This window comes from Panthera leo, chromosome B4 (assembly GCF_018350215.1).
Source record: "Panthera leo isolate Ple1 chromosome B4, P.leo_Ple1_pat1.1, whole genome shotgun sequence".
NCBI classification, from domain to species: domain Eukaryota; kingdom Metazoa; phylum Chordata; class Mammalia; order Carnivora; family Felidae; genus Panthera; species Panthera leo.
In genome coordinates, this window is record NC_056685.1 from 65,814,393 (window position 1) to 65,832,984 (window position 18,592).

General features: G+C 36.9%; 1 protein-coding gene and 1 non-coding gene across 2 annotated transcripts; both read left to right on the plus strand.

Annotated features, from left to right (window-relative positions):
* The first annotated feature begins 571 nt into the window (after positions 1–571).
* On the plus strand, positions 572–1,093 carry LOC122225607 (protein tyrosine phosphatase type IVA 1-like). The gene has a single exon (XM_042948456.1). It carries the CDS (start codon positions 572–574, stop codon positions 1,091–1,093), a length of 522 nt encoding a protein of 173 aa, XP_042804390.1.
* Positions 1,094–10,043: 8,950 nt separating this feature from the next.
* LOC122225749 lies at positions 10,044–10,164 on the plus strand. Its single transcript, XR_006205351.1, has one exon. It is a non-coding gene; the product is annotated as a U6atac minor spliceosomal RNA (small nuclear RNA).
* Positions 10,165–18,592: the final 8,428 nt, after the last annotated feature.

An 18,592-nucleotide genomic window follows, 5' to 3' on the forward strand; every position in this document is an offset into this window, starting at 1 on the left:
CGCCACCCCGTGATGACCACCACTACCCCCTGCTCTGTGTCGCCGCCACCTCGGGAGCAGCTGTGTAATTAGGCCACAATCTTCAATGAGTACACATATTCCTCAGTTCTGTGGTGTTCTTGGTCACACATTTAGGGAGTTTCTGAAGGACAGTGAAGATTACTTCTAGGCACAGCACGACCCCTATGGAGACAAGTGAACTGTAGAAATTCATGACTACTCCACCAAGAAGCCCCCATAAGAAATCTTAAATGAATGAAATCACTCATCATTAACCTGGACACAGAGTGTTGGCTTGAAATCCACAGAGCATTTTACAAGAGTTCTGACCTGGAGGGGATAAACCTCAGTGCACTTTTTTTTCTATTGCCTCAGTATTACTGGATTGAAGAATTGCTCCTTCTTGTTAGGAGGTTCATTTCATTTCCCACCACACTCCCAACTTCATACTCAGAGCACTGAGAATTTCAGGGGGAGTATGTTGAAGTAGACTCAGTTTCTTTGCATCATTTCTGCATTCAATTTTAAAATTCTTTCATAACCTTATTGAGTGTTTTTTAACAAGAGTAACATGGCTCGAGTGAACTGCTCAGCTCCTGTGAAAGTCACATGCAAGAACCTGAGATTTCTCATTTTGCACAATCCAACCAATGCGACCTTAAACAAATTTAGAGAGGAACTTAAGAAGTATGGATTTACCACAATATTAAGAGTGTGTGAAGCAACTTATGACACTACTCTTATAGAGAAAGAAGGCATCCATATTCTCGATTGGCCTTTTGATGATGGTGTACCACCATCCAGCCAGATTGTTGATGACTGGTTAAGTTTTGTAAAAATCAAGTTTCGTGAAGAACCTGGTTGTTGTATGGCTGTTTGTTTTGTTGTAGGCCTTGGGAGAACTCCAGTGCTTGTTGTCCTAGCATTAATTGAAGGTGAAATGAAATACGAAGATGCCGTACACTTCATAAGACAAAAGCAGTGTGGAGCTTTTAACAGCCAGCAACTTTTGTATTTGGAGAAGTATTGTCCTAAAATGCAGCTGCGCTTCAAAGACTCCACTGATCATAGAAATAACTGTGGCATTCGATAAAACTGGGGTGCCTGATGTCATTACCTTGGAAGTGAAACTTGAAATAGGACCTAATTTGTTGTACACATTAGCCAACATGTTGGCTTAGTGAATAAGTATAATGAAGCTTCCATAGGAGTAGTGGAAAGCAGCTTTATTAGGCCACAAGTTTGACAGAATTGCAACCTCTATGCTTGGGTTACGATCAACCTGTTTGGACACTTAGCAAAAGATTCTGGCTGTTCAGCATTTAAAATGTGTTTATCACTTGTACCAGTTGACCTTTCCTGAAATCATGCAGTATTGAGTTATGTCTTTAAATCTATTCCCATGCCCAAAATCTTATCAATATATAAGAAATTTACAAAGATTAGGTGCCAAAATACCCAGCACAATATTGTATATTTTTAGTGTTATACAGAACTAAAATCCCAGGAACTATGAACACTCTGGACCTTATAAGGTTTACTCCTTCAGTCATTTCAAACATAGAAATTAGGGCCTATATGGTTATTTGCCTGCTCACTTTATGTTTACATCTCCCACATTTGTACCAGTACACATCAGGTTTGCTCAACCATTTTTTTTTTTTATTTTTACCAAGTCTTACAATAATTGTTTCATGTCTTTCTACAAATTTTACTTTGTGCTGTTATGGAAAACCTCCATTTTGAAAATCTGCATTGTACAGAAACACATGTCTTCACTGTCTCCAGACAAAAAAGCCTTACAGTTAATTTTAATGTTTGCACTTTCAGGTGCAACTTACAGGGAGGGCCTGAAAAAAGAACAGGAGGGGGCTATTAAGTATTTTTAGTAAAACATTGCCTTTGTCTTGCACAGAACATGTAGAATATGCTCTTTAATTTAGTAAATATTTTTAAAAGGTAGAGGTGCTTTGTTATTGTAGCTAAAACAATTCTTAATCATAAAATTTCTGAAATACTTGTATTTTGTTTTCTTATCTGAAGTTGTTTACCAACTTATTTTTGTTTGAAGTGTGATTTTTTCTTCCTTCTCTTACCAACCTCTCTTGCAAAAAAAAAAGAAGAAGAAGAAGAAGAAGAAGAAGAAGAAGAGGGTTTCTGCTAATTAACTGAGCAAACATCTAATATTTTATATGCCTCTTGACCTGTATAACTTAATATTTGGATACCTGATAATTTGACTTATTAGGTAATTGATAAAATGGTGATGTGTATTAATGTTAGTTCAACCATATATTTATAGTGTCTGGGAATGTGTGGTTATATTTCTGTGGGAGAAATAATTTGTCAGTGTTCACTAGCTTGTAAAAATCTAGTTCAAGAACTTAAACATCTAAATAAATAATGAAATGCATTTATCATCAAAAAATAATTAAAACTTCTGCCAAAGACACTGTAAAAGAATGAAAATGAAAACCACTGACTGGAAGAAAATATTTGCAAATCACACATCTGATAAAGGACTTGTATCCAGAATATACAGAAAACTCTTCAAGGTCAACAGTTAGAAAGCAAAGAGCCCAATTTAAAAATGGGCAAAAATAGGAGCAGAGTTGTCATCAAAGATGGTAAACAGATGGCAAATAAGCATAAAAATGGATGCTCAACATCATCTATCAGTAGTCAAATACAAATTAAAACAGCAATGAAATCTCATAACACACTTATTGGAATATCTAGAATACAATGACATGCAGAAGAATGAAACTGTGTCACTTTCTTACACCATACACAAAAATGAATTCAAAATGGATGAAAGACCTGGAGACTGGAAATCATCAGAATCCTACAGGAGAAAACAGGCAGCAATCTTTTTGACCTCAGCTGTAAAAACTTCTTATAAGAGATGTCTCTGGAGGCAAGGGAAATAAAAGCAAAAATAAACTATAGGAACCCTATCAAGATAAAAAGCTTCTGCACTGCAAAGAAAACGATCAACAAAACTAAAAGGCAACCGACAGAATGGGAGATGTTTCCAAATGACATATTGGATAAAAAAATCAATACGCAAAATCTGTGAAGAGCTTACCAGACTCAACACCCAAAACCAAACAATCCAATGAAGAAATGGGCAGAAGACATGAATAGACACTTTTCCGAAGAAGACATCCAGATGGCTAACAGACACATGAAAAGATGCTTTTAACATCACTCATCATCAGGGAAATACAAGTCAAAGCCACAATGAGATACCACCTCACACCTGTCAGAATGGCTAAAATTAACAACTCAGGAAACAAAAAATGTTGGCGAGGATGCAGAGAAAGGAGAACCTTTCTTCACTGTTGGTGAGAAAGCAAAGTGGTGCAACCACTCTGGAAAACAGTATGAAGATTCCTCAAAAAATTAAAAATAGAGCTACCCTATGATCCAGCAATTTCACTACTAGATATTTATCCAAAGGATACAAAAAAAATTATGGAAAGAGCCCAAATGTCCATTCACTGATAAATGGATAAGAAGACGTCGTGTTTTCCATTGTCTGTACACACACACACACACACACACACACTGGAATGCTACTCAGCAATCAAAAACAATGAAATCTTGCCATTTGCAACAACATGGATGGAACTAGAGTATATTATGCTAAGCAAAATAAGTCAGTCAGGGAAAGACAGATATAAGACAGATATCATATGATTTCACTCATATGTGGAATTTGGGGAACACAACAGATTAACATAGTAGAACAGAAGGAAAAATAAGGCAAAAACAGATACGGAGGCAAACCATAAGAAACTCTTAAATATGGAGAACAAACTGAGGGTGCTGGAGGGAAGGGTGGAGGGAGGATGGGCTAAAAGGGTGATGGGCATTAAGGAGGGCACTTTTTGAGATGAACACTGGGTGTCATATGTAAGAGATGAATCACTGGGTTCTACTCCTGAAGCCGGGACTACACTGTATGTTAACTAACTTGAATTAAAAAAAGAATATCTAGAATATCAAAATCTGAGAGTACAAACTGATGATAATGATGTGTAGGAACGGAAAACGTCATTCATTGTTGGTAGGAATACAAAATTGTAGAGCCACATTGGAAGACTGGAAATTCCTTATAAAGTTCAACATAATCTTACCATACAATTTAGCAATTGCACTACTATTTACCCAACTAGTTTTAAAACATATGTCCATGCAAAATCCTGCACACAAATATTTATAGCAGATTTATTTATAATTGCCCCAAACTGGAAACAACCAAGATGTCCTTCCATAAATGAATGGAAAACAAACTAATATATATCTATATAATGTAATACTATTCAATAATAAAAAAGGAGTTCTCTATAAAGGCATGAAAAAACATGAATGCAACATAAATATATATTGGCAGGTGAAAAAGCCTGTCTGGAAAAACTCCATGTTGTATGATTCCAATTAGATGACATTTTGGAAACAGCAAAATATGGACATAAAAAATCAACCACTGGTTGCCATGTGTTTGAAAGAAGGAGGAGGCTTGAATAGGTGAAGCAGAGGGTTTTCTTAGGGTGGTTAAACTCTTGTGTATGATACTGTAATGGTGGAAAGTGACCATATGTGTTTGTCAAAGCCCACAGACTTCTACAGCACAAAGAGTGAACCTTAATGTATGTAGATTATAAAAAGTCAGTTGGTAGGTCTGGAATATCAGGATGGAATACAGAATGTAACAGAAACGTCTAACGGTATTATGAGTGTATGAAACGACCTCACCAAAGGGAGTTGGGGAAAATGGTTCTGAATGGAAATAACTATTGTCTATAAGACTCAGCAAAACATGAGCACATACTCTACTTGATAAAGTTCCCCACAGGGTGATATGGGTTAATTCTGAAACCACTATGAATGGATACTAGAATTGAGGTGTTAAGTAAATAGGGGCACCGGGGTGGCTCAGTCAGTTCAGCATCTAACTCTTGATTCTGGCTCAGGTCATGATCTCATCGTTCGTGAGATGGAGCCCCAGGTCTGGCTCTGCTGACAGTGCACAGCCTGCTTAGAATTCTCTCTCCCCTTCTTGCTCTGCTCCTCCCCCTCTTGCACTCTCTTGATCTCTCTCTCAAAAATAAATAAATAGACATTAAAAAAGAGATTAAGTAAATAGATGGTGAATGGTGGGAACATTCTTACTGTTGGTATGGAGGGTTTAAATAAGCAAATAATGGAGGTTAGAAAGATCCATGTCATAATAAATCAGAGGTATCACACTGGAGATAACAGCATTAACTCATGTTTAGTTTAATATAAGCACAGATGGCTCCATATAGAGCATAACCTGTACACACAGATTTGTATATACACACATATAGTACTTTCTTGCTCTGTCAGCTAAGAAAACCTAGAAGGAATGAGACTCCAATAGCAGCAAGCAGTCCTTGGTTTCTAATAACATTTGCCAATGAAAAGAACCCAGCCTCCTTGGAGAAATGACTGATTTTATGACTGGGATAGGAAATATGCAAGAAGTTCCTGGTGTATCTTGTAGTGCGTAAAAATAAGACAATGTTAAAAAAAAATGTTAAATGTAAAAAAAAACAAAAACCCCTCAATGATGGACATTGTGTCTCTGTGTCAAATGGGGTTGCAGGAGCCAACTGAAAGAGCTCTCAATGGCTGAAGTTGAAACAATTTGAGTAACAAAGTAATATTAGATTATAACCCAAAGGGTAAAGTAAATGTCCATGAGTCTATACTGATAGTGACTGAAAATGACTGAATATATATAAATGGAGGCAAGTAGATGAATCTCCTATCTAGAGGAAGTCTAAATAACTTATGTAGAGACTCCACCCTCAAGGAAGTGGACTATAACTTACCACTCCTTGTTTGTTTTAAACTCCCTACTCTTTAAGTGTGGACTGAAAATAGTGGATCCCTTCTAAAGAGTACAGTACAGAAAGGGGGAAAAAGTAAATTTACCATGGAGAAAACTGACAAACACTAGCTCAACCATGTGATCGACGTGAATGTCAACAGTGATTAGTCATGTTGATAATATGTACCCTTGCTATGCTGTGATGAAAATGACACTTACCTGTTTGGACTTTCTCCTCAAAATCCATAACTCCAATCTAATCATGAGAAAAATATCAGACACATCCCAATTGAGAGGCAGTCTACAAAATATCTGACCAGCACTCCTCTAAATTGTCAAGATCATCATAAACAATAAATATCTGCCAAATTGTTATAGCCAAGAAGAATCTAAGGAGACATGAAAATTAAATGTAATGTGGTAGCCTGGATGGGATCCTGGAAAAGAAAAAGGATATTAAGTGAAAGCTAAACAAAATCTGAATAAAGTGTGGACTTAAGAATAAATGTATCAATGGGACACCTAGGTGGCTCAGTCAGCTAAGCGTCAAACTTTGGCTCAGGTCACGATCTCAAGGTTCGTGAGTTTGAGCCCTGAGTCAGCCCAGGCTGACAGCGTGGAGCCTGGAACCTGCTTTGGGTTCTGTGTCTCTCTGTCTCTCTGCCCCTCCCCGCTTGTGCTCTGTCTCCCTCTTAAAATAAATAATAAAACATTAAAAAAAGAATAAATGTATCAATATTGATTTATTAATTGTGACAAATTTACCATACTAATAGATAATAATAGGGAAACTGGGTATGTGTTTCAGAAGTTTCCTATACTATTTTCACAATTTTCTATAAATCCAAAGCTGTTTTAAAATTTAAAAAAAAAGTTTACAGGGGCGCCTGGGTGGCTCAGTCGGTTAAGCGTCCGACTTCAGCTCAGGTCACGATCTCACGGTCCGTGAGTTCGAGCCCCGCGTCGGGCTCTGGGCTGATGGCTCAGAGCCTGGAGCCTGCTTCCGATTCTGTGTCTCCCTCTCTCTCTGCCCCTCCCCCATTCATGCTCTGTCTCTCTCTGTCCCAAAAATAAATAAACGTTAAAAAAAAATTTAAAAAAAGTTTACATAAATAATTATGTTATGTTTTTATCAGATTAATACTAAGTGGTGCACGGGATGCCAGATGGTGAGCCATGGTTCAACAACAGACCTCATGAGTTAATGAACTAGAAGTACTGACGGGGCCTGGAAGAAATACCTGGCATGCCTCCAGGGGCCACATGGGAGGTAAAGGCAGAGTGCAGACAGGAAGTCAGGACCTGGGGCACTGCCTTTAATAGGGTCTGTAGGTGGAATGCTTAATTCAAACCGAAAGAGTGGAGTATTAGTAAGCCAAAAGGGGAAGACACTGGGAAAACAGAAGAGACTATTGATCACAACGGCTGTTAGCTTATATTTATATTTGCTTGTGACTCTGTGCACTGCTATGGAGAGTTTAACAAAATTACTCCATAATATTTTTGTCTTAGCATCTGTTCCCTGTTGCCAAGATGCCTGGGGGGGGGGGGGCTTGAACTGATACTACCACTCCCTCGAGCCCACTTCCTAGATAACAGCCCACAGAATCACAAGTCAACTGCTCTATCCTTGTGAGAAACATTCTCCTCTGCCCCCTCAGCCTTTCCTTGTGCACCCCTTAGACAAGACCCCCTTGGTGCTTACCAAAGTCTTGCTCTTTTGGTTTGAATTGACCAATCTGGGCTTAATCTGAAAACTTCAAAGCAGTCCACCCACTGATCCTAATAAAGGCAGTGGACCTGGTCCTGACTCTGTCTATCTGCACTCTGCCTTGACTTCCAGTTTGGCCACTGGTGGTGTACTGGGTACTTCCTTGAGGTCCTGTGAGTAATAATCTATAATTCCAGTACTTCCTTCAGGACCTATGAATAATAATCTATATTTCAATCCCTCATGTGGTCTGTTGTTGCACTGCAATGCTCAGAGGCTCTATTTAATGAATATTAATTTAACAAAGTCACAACAACTGCCATGTTGGGGCACACAGTTGCATGAGGGGGCTAATGTCAGCCTAAAGTCACTGAAGGCAGTTTGGCCAAATACAATGGATGATAAGGCAACAATGCTATGGAGTAGCTTAGCTGAACTCTCAACATATGTACCCAAAACACCCCACATGGCCATTAATGAGAATGTAATTAATGTGCTTGACTCTCCAAGTAATTTAGTGAAAGAATTAGCGAAAGACATGAACCAAACTAAACAGATTAAAAAGGGGCAATTGCAAATTCTAGCTCTGAAAAATAATTACGTATAAACAGGAAATACTAGTAGTAACAAAAATTATGACATAAAAGTATGGAAAAGATAGGGACTTAAGGAATGCGTGTATATTGTAAGGCAAAATTCCACAAACCATGTATCTGAGTTGAAGAATCAAGGACAAGCACTTACATTCATTTAGAGCCAGAAATAGGAAAGAGCTTGTGCAGTTAAGAGCGGTTGCTTCTGAGTATCAACGTTCAATGTTGAGACTGTTGTCAACTTTAGGAAGAATGAGACTTGCAGAAACTTTTGAATTTTGAAACTATATTTTTCTTTAAAATATATTAAGAATAAAAAATAAAAAAGTAGTGTGTTTAATGTAAAAAACATTAGGCCTAAATTTAGGAACCTTAAGCTCATGTGCTAAAAAGTGATAAACTTTGAGCACAGCACCATTTCAGGTCTTCATTTTTTCACTTGTAAACTGAAATATTGGACTAAATGATTCATGAGGATCTTCCACTCTAAGATTCTAAGGTAGTAAAAAAATATACACCAATTATTTTATAAAGGGAGTTGCCATGAAAAGCCTTTTTGTTTTTTAAGGAAAAAGTAAAATTTGAATGACAGGCACACACACACACACACACACACACACACACACACACAATTCCAGCATTAATGGTTTAAGTAACTACAGTATACATCAGAGAGATGCCATATAGTTATTTAAAATTGCAAGGGATGGCGAATAACCATTTTAGGGATACAGTGTGAGCTAAGACACTATTCTGACACATTGTATATTACACAGGTGGGGAAGAGTATGTGATCGCATCAGCTTTACCAGAACAGATGATTAATGAAAGTTTGGAGAAATGGGTGGAAGTCATAACACAGACGGCTGTGCAGATCAGTTAAAGAGCTTTTATGACTTTATCTCATGGTCAAAGAATGATGTAGAAGAGGCAAAATATGAAAAAAGTTTTAGGACTATTAATGTGGTAGTTGTGTGGAGGAAGACAATGATACAAGTTAACAGATGACTTCAGATTCCCATGTATGTAGGTTGGAACCCTGGTTCTGTATGACCATCAGCAAGTCACTTAAACACCTTAAGCCCCCAGTTTCCTCATGGGATTATATGAAATTAAACGGTATATTCATATAATACACTTGGCATAGTGCGTGGCTCAATAATCAAAAACTAAAAAAAAAAATGCTTTGCAAACAAAAAGTGGGTACAAAGGGCAAAGTTTAGTGAGACCATTAAAATAGTTTAAGGAGATGTCAATGAAAGTAAGATTAAGGAATGAAAGAAGTAATAGGCCTTAATGACTAGCCAAAGGGGTGAAGAAGTATGAGGGGTCACCATTGACTCTGAAGCTTGGTGTCTGAGTGACTGTAAGACCCAGGGGTCAACCTGTCAGAAATATGAACTCCAATAAAGGGGAGGAACGGGCTCAGGAATAGAAGGAGTATGATGAGTTCTGTTCTAACTGTCTTGGGTGTGAGGTGACAAAGATATTTCTAGGTAAAAACGTCTAACAGGCAACTGGAGACATAGATTTGTGATATCCTCCTCCAACTACTACGTGGACATATATATTAAGGTTCTGTTCCCATTCATGTTCTTGTATCTATAGTCTCCCTCTCAGTAATTTCAACCAATTCCACCCTTTCAACAATCACACTGTTCCTGAAAATCTGAGGCCTACTGGAAATTTCTATTTCAATGTCTCATAAATACCTCAAACTCATTGTATCCCAAATCAAAAACTGTCTTTATCCCTAACCAGGCATTTATTCCTGACTTGTCTCATTCTGTTAATAGTACCTCAAGATCACCCAGAGTGGGCAACTTGGAGAAATCATTTATGTCTTCTCCTTTCCTGGTAAAGTCTTGTTAAATGAGTGCTGTATGAAAGGAGAGGTTAGTACTCTTGAAAAAGATGAGAAGAACCTAGTTACTAATGTAACACATTCATGGTTAAGGGATTGCTACGCACTTCATGGCCTCTCATTATGATGTTGCACAAATTGTCAGAGATACAAGTGGTATATCGAACTGCATTAACATTAACGTTTTTTTTCTTCATTAAAACACAAAATTAAGAGAGTCAAAAGGCAATGCAGTGAGTGGGAGAACTTATTTGCCACACATATCTGACAAAGGAATTCTATCAAGAGTACTTAAGAAACTCATCACTTCACAAAAGAGGACTTTGAAATGGCAAAAAAGAAAATAAAATATGGTAACTCTACTATTTATTTTAAGGAAATACAAAATGAAACCCATGAGAACAAACTACTGTATACTCACCAGAATGACTGGAATGTTAAAGACAGAAAATGCCAAGCACTGGGAAGGATATGGAAAAACTGGAATTCATATACTGGTACGTGAGCATTAATCGCTACAACTATCAGAAAAGGAGTTGGTATGATCTACTACAGCAACATGTGTGTGACCCAGGAATTAAATTCCTACATGTATATCCAACCAAAAATCATTCACCCAAAAGTCCGTGGCAGCATTATATGTTATTACTCCAGACTGAAAACCACCCAAATGCCCACCAACAGTTGAATGGGTAAATAACTATGGTCCATCTATGTGGTATAATGCCATACAGCCATGAGGACAAGCTAACATACTTGGATAAATATCACAAGCGTGGTGTTGAGTTAAAGAAGCCAAACAGGAGGGAATATCATGGAAAATTGCATTTATGTAAAATATGAAAGCAATTGAAAGTAATGTGTGGTGTGAAAGAGCAGTAGAATGGAGAGAGGTAGAGATAGAAAGTGGGGTCTTCTGGGGATGGTCTCTTCCTTGATATAGGTGCTGGTTTGTGATAATTAAGGTAGTTTATATACACCTGAGAGTAAACAAAGATATGTACTTTTTTTAACATGTGTATTATATTTCAATTTAAAGTCCTATAAGTTTGGCAACTTCATTATTTTTCAACTTTGTTACCTCCTTAGCATCCAGTGTTCACCTTTTTATCTCAGACCCTTACTACCTTCATCTAAACAATTGTTGATTTTCCACAACTTTCTCCCTTTTAATTTATTTTAATTACACTTGGTCTATTAGTCTTTCAGAAGCAGAGCTTGGATCATGCAGCTCCTTACCGACTATGACATTAAGTTTAAATACCCAAGGTGGCTTTCTAGGCCTCCATACATTACTTCCAAAAAGCTTTCTCACCCATTTTGGCTTAAAACTGAATAAACAGAAAGATTTCCTATTAATGTAAGTGTGATTTTGTTCCCTGCTGGTCTCATGCTAGTCTTCTTAAAAAAGTTTTTACCACCTTTTATGTTGAAACTGTGTTTTCTTCCAGTCCCAATTCAAACATCCAGTCTGTATTCTTGGCTACTGCCTTTTACCCAGTTTTGGAATACCTTCTCTCCTTTTAAGAGTCCCTTGACAATTATTGCATGCTTCCTCTTACGGTTTGCATTATCTCTGCCATGATTTTTTTTCTTTCTTATCCTACCCTTTTAATTCTAACCACCAGTGAGATAATAGAAAGTTTGTCTCACTTCTCTTTCCACCATTTAATTCACTTAGTTGTAGTTTGTACACACCGATCAATAAACATTCTAAAACTTTTAAAAATTAATTTACTCTAATAACTTACAATATTTGCTGTTCTATGTTTATCAACCATGAGATTATTTTTGATTAAGTGATCGAATTTTACTAGGCAATGTGCTTTATATAAGCGGTGTTCCTCTGCATTCTTCCAGAAATTAAAACTGCAGAGAAATTTATCATGACTTATGCTGTGAAAGAAAGATAAATAAAGGAAAAACAGAAACAAAAACAAGTATATATAGTTTGTTTTGGCTCAGGTCATGATTTTGGCTATACGTATTGTGTATACATATAATATAATATAATATAATATAATATAATATAATATAATATAATATAATATATATACACATATATGTGTGTGTGTATATATATATATATATATATATATATATATATATATATAGTTGATCTTGATTTTTGGCTCAGGTCGTGATATCACAGTCCTGAGATAGAGCCCAGCATGGAGCCCAATGCTGGGCATGGAACTTGCCTAAGAGTCTCTCTCTCCTTCTACCTCCCTCTGCCCTGCCCCTGCTTGCACTTATGCAAGTTCTCTCTCTCTTTCTCTCCCTCTTATGAAAGAAATAGTTAACCTTAAAATGCCAAAGCTGCAGCTGCCTTTTTATTTCTACATTACTCTAAATTTGAGGCTGCTGTTAGCTAGTTATAAGACACTGCCGTTTGTTTTGTCTTACAGTGTTGAGTTGATGTCTTCAATAATATTGAGTTAATGTTTTTGAAAAATTTCCTATATGTCTGAAAGTTGCACTATTTCAAATGACTGGTAGAAGAGGATAAAGAAAAAGGAAAAGCTGATGTATTCCTGTCATTTGCTCTTTTGGGATTAAAATGAAAGACTAAGATTGGGGTGGACTGATTAGAGAAAGAAATGAAAGAAAAAGATGCTCTTGATAGCTTACATTTTTTGAGTGTTTTCTCTGTCACATCCTGTGATATCACATTATATCCTTACAAATATCTGGAGAGGTTAACCCCCTCTGTGACTTGCCCAAGGCGAAACAGTACGCAGGTGGCAAAGCTGTCATGCACCTAAGCAAAATTTACAAAAGGAGCAGCTTCCTTTCAGAAGAGTAGTAGGCAACAGGAGAGCCAATAAGGATTATCTTTCAAGTCTTGTAGCTGATTAGTGCATACAGTTCACTGAGTCTCTATCAAATTAGAAACTTTCAAAAAGAGAAAAAAATGAAAAAGCATAAGCTAAACATAAAAAAATCCTCTATGTTTCTCTCTATGTACACAAGAATTATAGGGCCCCTAAAGAACTCCAAGATTGGAGGGCACCTGCATGGCTCAGTTGGTTAAGGCTTGCACTCTTGATTTTGGCTCGGATTGTGATCTCTCAGTTCATGGGATCGACCCCGCATCGGGCTCTGCACAGTCTGTGTGGAGCCTGCTTGGGATTCTCTCTCTGTACCCACCCCACAAATAAATAAACATGAAAAAAATTTAAAGAACTCTGAAGTTGGAATCTGAAGACAAAATTTTAGTTTTTACTCTGACAGCTTCTACCTACATATTGGTGTTTTGCCTTTATGAGTTGATGTTTTCTGATTTGTAAAATGGAGACAATATCTATCCTACATATCTTACCTAATTATTTTAAGAAGGATGTTATGAATGCACACTGTTTTTGTAACCTATAAAAAGCAGTTCATGTATGCATTATTGTAATTATATATTTTGAGACTGCATAAGGTGGTATTTCTAGGTAATAAAACTGAAAAACAATGCATTTAGATTTCACAGAAATAACAAAAAGAGTAAGCATCGTGCTTCTGAATGTTAACAATTGCGACAGCAATCAAACAACTGGTCTGGAACATTATCATCATTGTAACTCAAAATGACACCAGAGCTATTTGATGCCCAAGCCTATCCTGGTGTCACATTCAAAGTAATATCAATCCAGCATCAAAAAATAATTGAGAGCTATTTTATATTTTTATTGCTTTCTCTTAAAAAATCATAGTGGTTGCATTCATAGCATACAAATAAACTTTGAGAATTTTTCTCTCAGCCCTTATCTTCAATATTTCATAGGCATGTTATCAAAAGATTAATATTTTCCTTTCTCCACTTCAATTTTCTAAAAATTGTCTCACTTTCAGTCCACAGATGTTCTTTATCCTCCTCAACCTTCCTAGTTTCCTCTTTTTACTTGGTGACTAGTTGGATCTCTTGCAGATGAATTCAAATAGCCTCTATAGGACTTCTTTCTTCTCTTTCACTATCTACTTTACTGTGCATAGTTTAAACCTAGTAGTCAACACAGGATCCTCCCTCCTGAGTGCAGAACAGCAAGAGGCTGTGGATACTAATCGATTAATCTTTTTTTCCCACAATGCAACTACTATAACCAAAGCACTGTCTAGCTATTGTGGGAGATAAAAAAAAAAAGAGAGAGAGAGAGAGAAGGACAACAATCAATTGTAAGTCATGGCCCCATTCCTAAGGAATATCCCAACTGGAAAATCAGTGTCCATTAGGGTAGTCAAGTGAGTGTTGTCCTGCCCTGTGTTTTCTACGTTATTTATTTATGCATTCTACTACAATTTCATTTCACTAGAGGATTTATAAGCTAAAGAAATGTGCTAAATATGGTTGTGGCACAGGTTTTGATGTGAGAAACTAAGAAAGAGATTGGATGGATTTGGATTGCTTCAACCATGCATAAAACCTGAAGCTGGGATAACTAGGTTCAGGATGAAATGTGAGAGGAGGCATAGTAAATATAAACATGCAATATATTTGGCAGTTAGATGCTATGGACAACTAGGGGAGAATAGCTCAAAAACTGATTCCAGGTAGCGCCACTGAAAAAGTGGGAAAGTTATAGGAGGGAGCAAATCTTGGAGGCAAAGATGATGATGGGTTTGTTTTGTTAGATCAAGTGCATCTCCACTGTGGCCATGTCAACTCGGAAAGATAGGAGGACCACTAGGGCATATTTGGAAGCCAGGCACTTAGCAATGACAGCAGAAAGAGAATGGATAGATGAACCAAGTTATGGTGCATAATGTCCCACAGATTTTTGTAATGAGATTTTGAGTGGCTTTCACACTGAAGTGTTTTTTTGTAAATGTTCATTGGTGCTAAAAGTGGATGCCTTCATTTCTCTGAACTCCTAACTCTTCATACAAGATACTTTTTGCATCCTAAATTATTTTAGAGTAAATACTGAAACATTTTAATAAGCATTTTAAGGTTTTTCTTAAAAAAATAGGAATTCCTATTTTATTTAGATCTTTTCAAGTACTTTAATTTCAAGTACTGTGCTTATGGAACCCTAGCCACAACATCTGACGTGACCTCATATAGACTTTTAAAAAATATCCTTCTGGCTACTGTGTGAAAAATAAATGAGTGGATATAAGATGATGTGCAAGAAATGTATTGCAACCATACAGGTATAGATGATGGCAGTCAAGTCTGAGATGGCATCAGTGGGGATGGAGAGAAATAGATGAGTTTTAGGGTAAACTTTATGCCACCAAAATTCACATGTTGAAATCCTAACCACCAGTGTCTCAGGATGACTACATTTGGAGCTAGAGCCTTTAAAGATGTAATTGAGTTATAATGAGGTAATATGGATGAGCCCTAATCTAATGCATCTGATGTCCTTATAGAAAGAGTAGACTCAATCTCAGAGGTGTGAAAGAAAGAATGAAGGCAAAGAAAGAAGGTGGCCACCTGCAAACCAAGAAGAGAGACAGAATGAAACTAACCATGATGATACCTTGATCTTGGGATATTTACCTTCCAGAATTGTGAGAAAATCAGCTTCTCTTGTGTAAGTCACCTTGTCAGTGGTACTTTGCTATGGCAGCCCCAGCAAACCAATACAGAATACATGCAAGATATATGTTACATTTGGAATTGCTAGGACTTGGGGATGGGTTAAATGGTGAGGAGGGTAAGTTTAAGGGATATATATTAAGAATAATTTTCCCGGTTTGAGCAATTGCCTAAATGGTGTGGCGATTATTTTACCTCTAAACTGAGGTATACAGGCATACCTCAGAGATATTGTGCGTTTGGTTCCAGACCACCTCAGTAAAGCAAATCTCGAAATAAAGCAAGTCAAATGAATTGTTTGGCTTCCCAATGCATATGAAATTTATGTTTGCCCTGTACTATAGTCTATGAAGTGTACAATATCATTATGTCTAAAAAAACACGTACCTTACTTTAAAAATACCTGATTACTAAAAAATGCTAGCAATTATCTGAGGTTTCAGTGAGTCATAATCACTGATCACAGATCACCATAACAAACATAATAATAATGAAAAAGTTTGAAATACTGTGAGAATTACCAAAATGGGATACAGAGACATGAAGTGAGCAAATGCTGTTGGAAAAATGACACCTATAGGCTTACTCAAGGCAGCGTTGCCTCAAACCTTCAATTTGTGAACAATGCAATATCTGCAAAGTTCAATAAAGTGAAGTGCAAGAAAAGAGGTATGCCTATAACTTCTCTAACTCCCTCAGTTTGGAAGGGGTAGCACTGGGACCGTCTGACTCTAAAGCTATAGTCTTAACCTCTATGTTGCTATCCTCCTCAGATTTAAAAAAATAATGTGTTTAGAGCTATATAAGCTTACAAGCAAAAATGAGCCACAAACATCATTTAACTTGGCTCCTTCATTCTATAGTTAGAAAACTAGGGCCAACGAGAAGTGATAGGCCTCTTTACTTTAAAAGAATAATTTCAGCTTATATTTATATAATAAGAGGAACTGCAATAAGCATTCTACCTGCTATTTACAGGGACAGAACAAATTTTCTTAGCTGATTAGAGGTACCCCTTTGAATACTGAAAATCAAAATCATTAGCATTTCAAATAATAGATTTAGCCAAACTTCTCTTCATCTGGTGATTTTGTTTAATAAAACACTACAAGGCATGAAACCAATCATGACTGGCATTAGCTGAATTTAAGTCTTACTTTTTCATTGTAGAACACTGTAACTTAGACTTGTGGTTCCCAAATGTCTGCTCTTTTCTTCCTTGTGTAATCTCACTCTCTTTCTCCCCTTTTCTCCCTTTTCCGTAGTTGTACACCTACAGAGAATATATATATACTCACAAACAAACATCTCAAACAGTACATATTGGAAATGACTACCAATATCAAAGTCTCCAGTGGAACTCAGTCAACTAAGGTGAAGATCAGAGAAAATCTTAAATCCTGGGAAAACAGGGGCTACATTGAGAGGAGCAATGAGTAACACCTCCCCAACCCTCCTCTTCCCAACACCAATAACATTATCAACACTATCATCACTGCCTCTTCTACCACAAAAAAAAAAAAAAAAAATCCACACCATATCTCAGTCTTATAACTCCAGTCTGCAGGCGCTATTATAAGGTATGATGCTAGGATGTGAGACAAAGCATGTAGAGTTAGTGAGAAACATTATTCTCATGTTATTTCCAGTGGAAATCCCATTGGGCTGTTAATCTGGTAATCAGACTTTTAGTAATGAACAGCATTAATCAGTCATCTGGCTTTAGTTAGCCCATAAGTATCTCTAATCTTCAATTCTTTTGTCTATAAAATGAGAGAATTATTTCACAAGGATACAATACAGTATAAAGTCCAGTGTTTAGAGTTAAACAGATTGACTCAGACCCCAGTTATGCTAGTGTTACCTATTTAAGCTTTTCTGAACCTGTTTCATCATCTATAAAATGAGCCTTGCATTATTTAAATAAGATTGTATGGAAGGATTAAGTGGGATAATACAATTAAAGCACAGCTGCTAGGTAGACTCTCAATAAATATTCATTCTTTCAAGGTCTTTCCAGGCTCCATGACTTTAAATCTGATTTGAATGAACAAACAGGAAATGTTCTGGAAGGTAAAAGAAAAGAGAAAGGCAGTACCACCTCTTTTGCTTTAGTAGCGGTGATGATGGTGATGCTGGTAAAACTTCATAGTTGATTAATTGAGAAAATATTTTTGGAATGCTGGACATTTTGCTTGTCATCAGGATACAAAGATGCTTATTATATAGTTTGTGCTCTCAAGGAATTCACAGTCTCCTCAAAGAGATGAACACATAACAAACATAAAGCCCTGTAATAAGGGCAGTGATAAAGCTCCATACACGATATTCCAGTCACGTCCAGGAAACATGTTGCCCAATCTGGGGTAGATTCCAGGCACATGAATGAGTCTCTGGTCTCTTCTTACCATCCTCTGATATAATGACTTTCTCTCTTGGAAGCCATGATAAGCTTCACATCTGAAAACTTAAGGAATCTAGGAGCAATCATCTCGATTTGCAAAGGATATTTTTTCAAATGTTGGAACAATTCTTGGGATGTTTGGGTGCTTAGCTCTGTTTTTGAAACCCTGATTTAGAGAATTTCATTATTTGTAATAGTCAAATATTTTGTTTTCATTTTTTATGAGGTCTTCTTAAAGACCACATGACAACATCAGTTTACAAATTATCTTAACAGATACAAGGCTCTATTGCATGTGGGGAAAAATGGTTTTAATTATATACATACTACACTGAAAGGGGGTCATATGCTGATTAAAGGAAAGGTAAAAATGCTGGAAGGCTTTGACTTGTACATGATATTGAAAGTGCTATTGTTATACAGGGGCCCAATGCTGAGAGTCATTCAGACTCTGAGATGCATGGTTCTTTCTCCAGAGGTCCTTCCATTTTTAAATTTTTCTGTGCATTTTGCAGCAGTTCATCTCTGGTATGGTAACATTTTGCTTTCTCCTTGATCTTCCTCATTCTGGAAAGGGAGGGACTGAAAAGAAAAAAAATTTCCTGGCCTGTGCTACAAGGTGTGGGA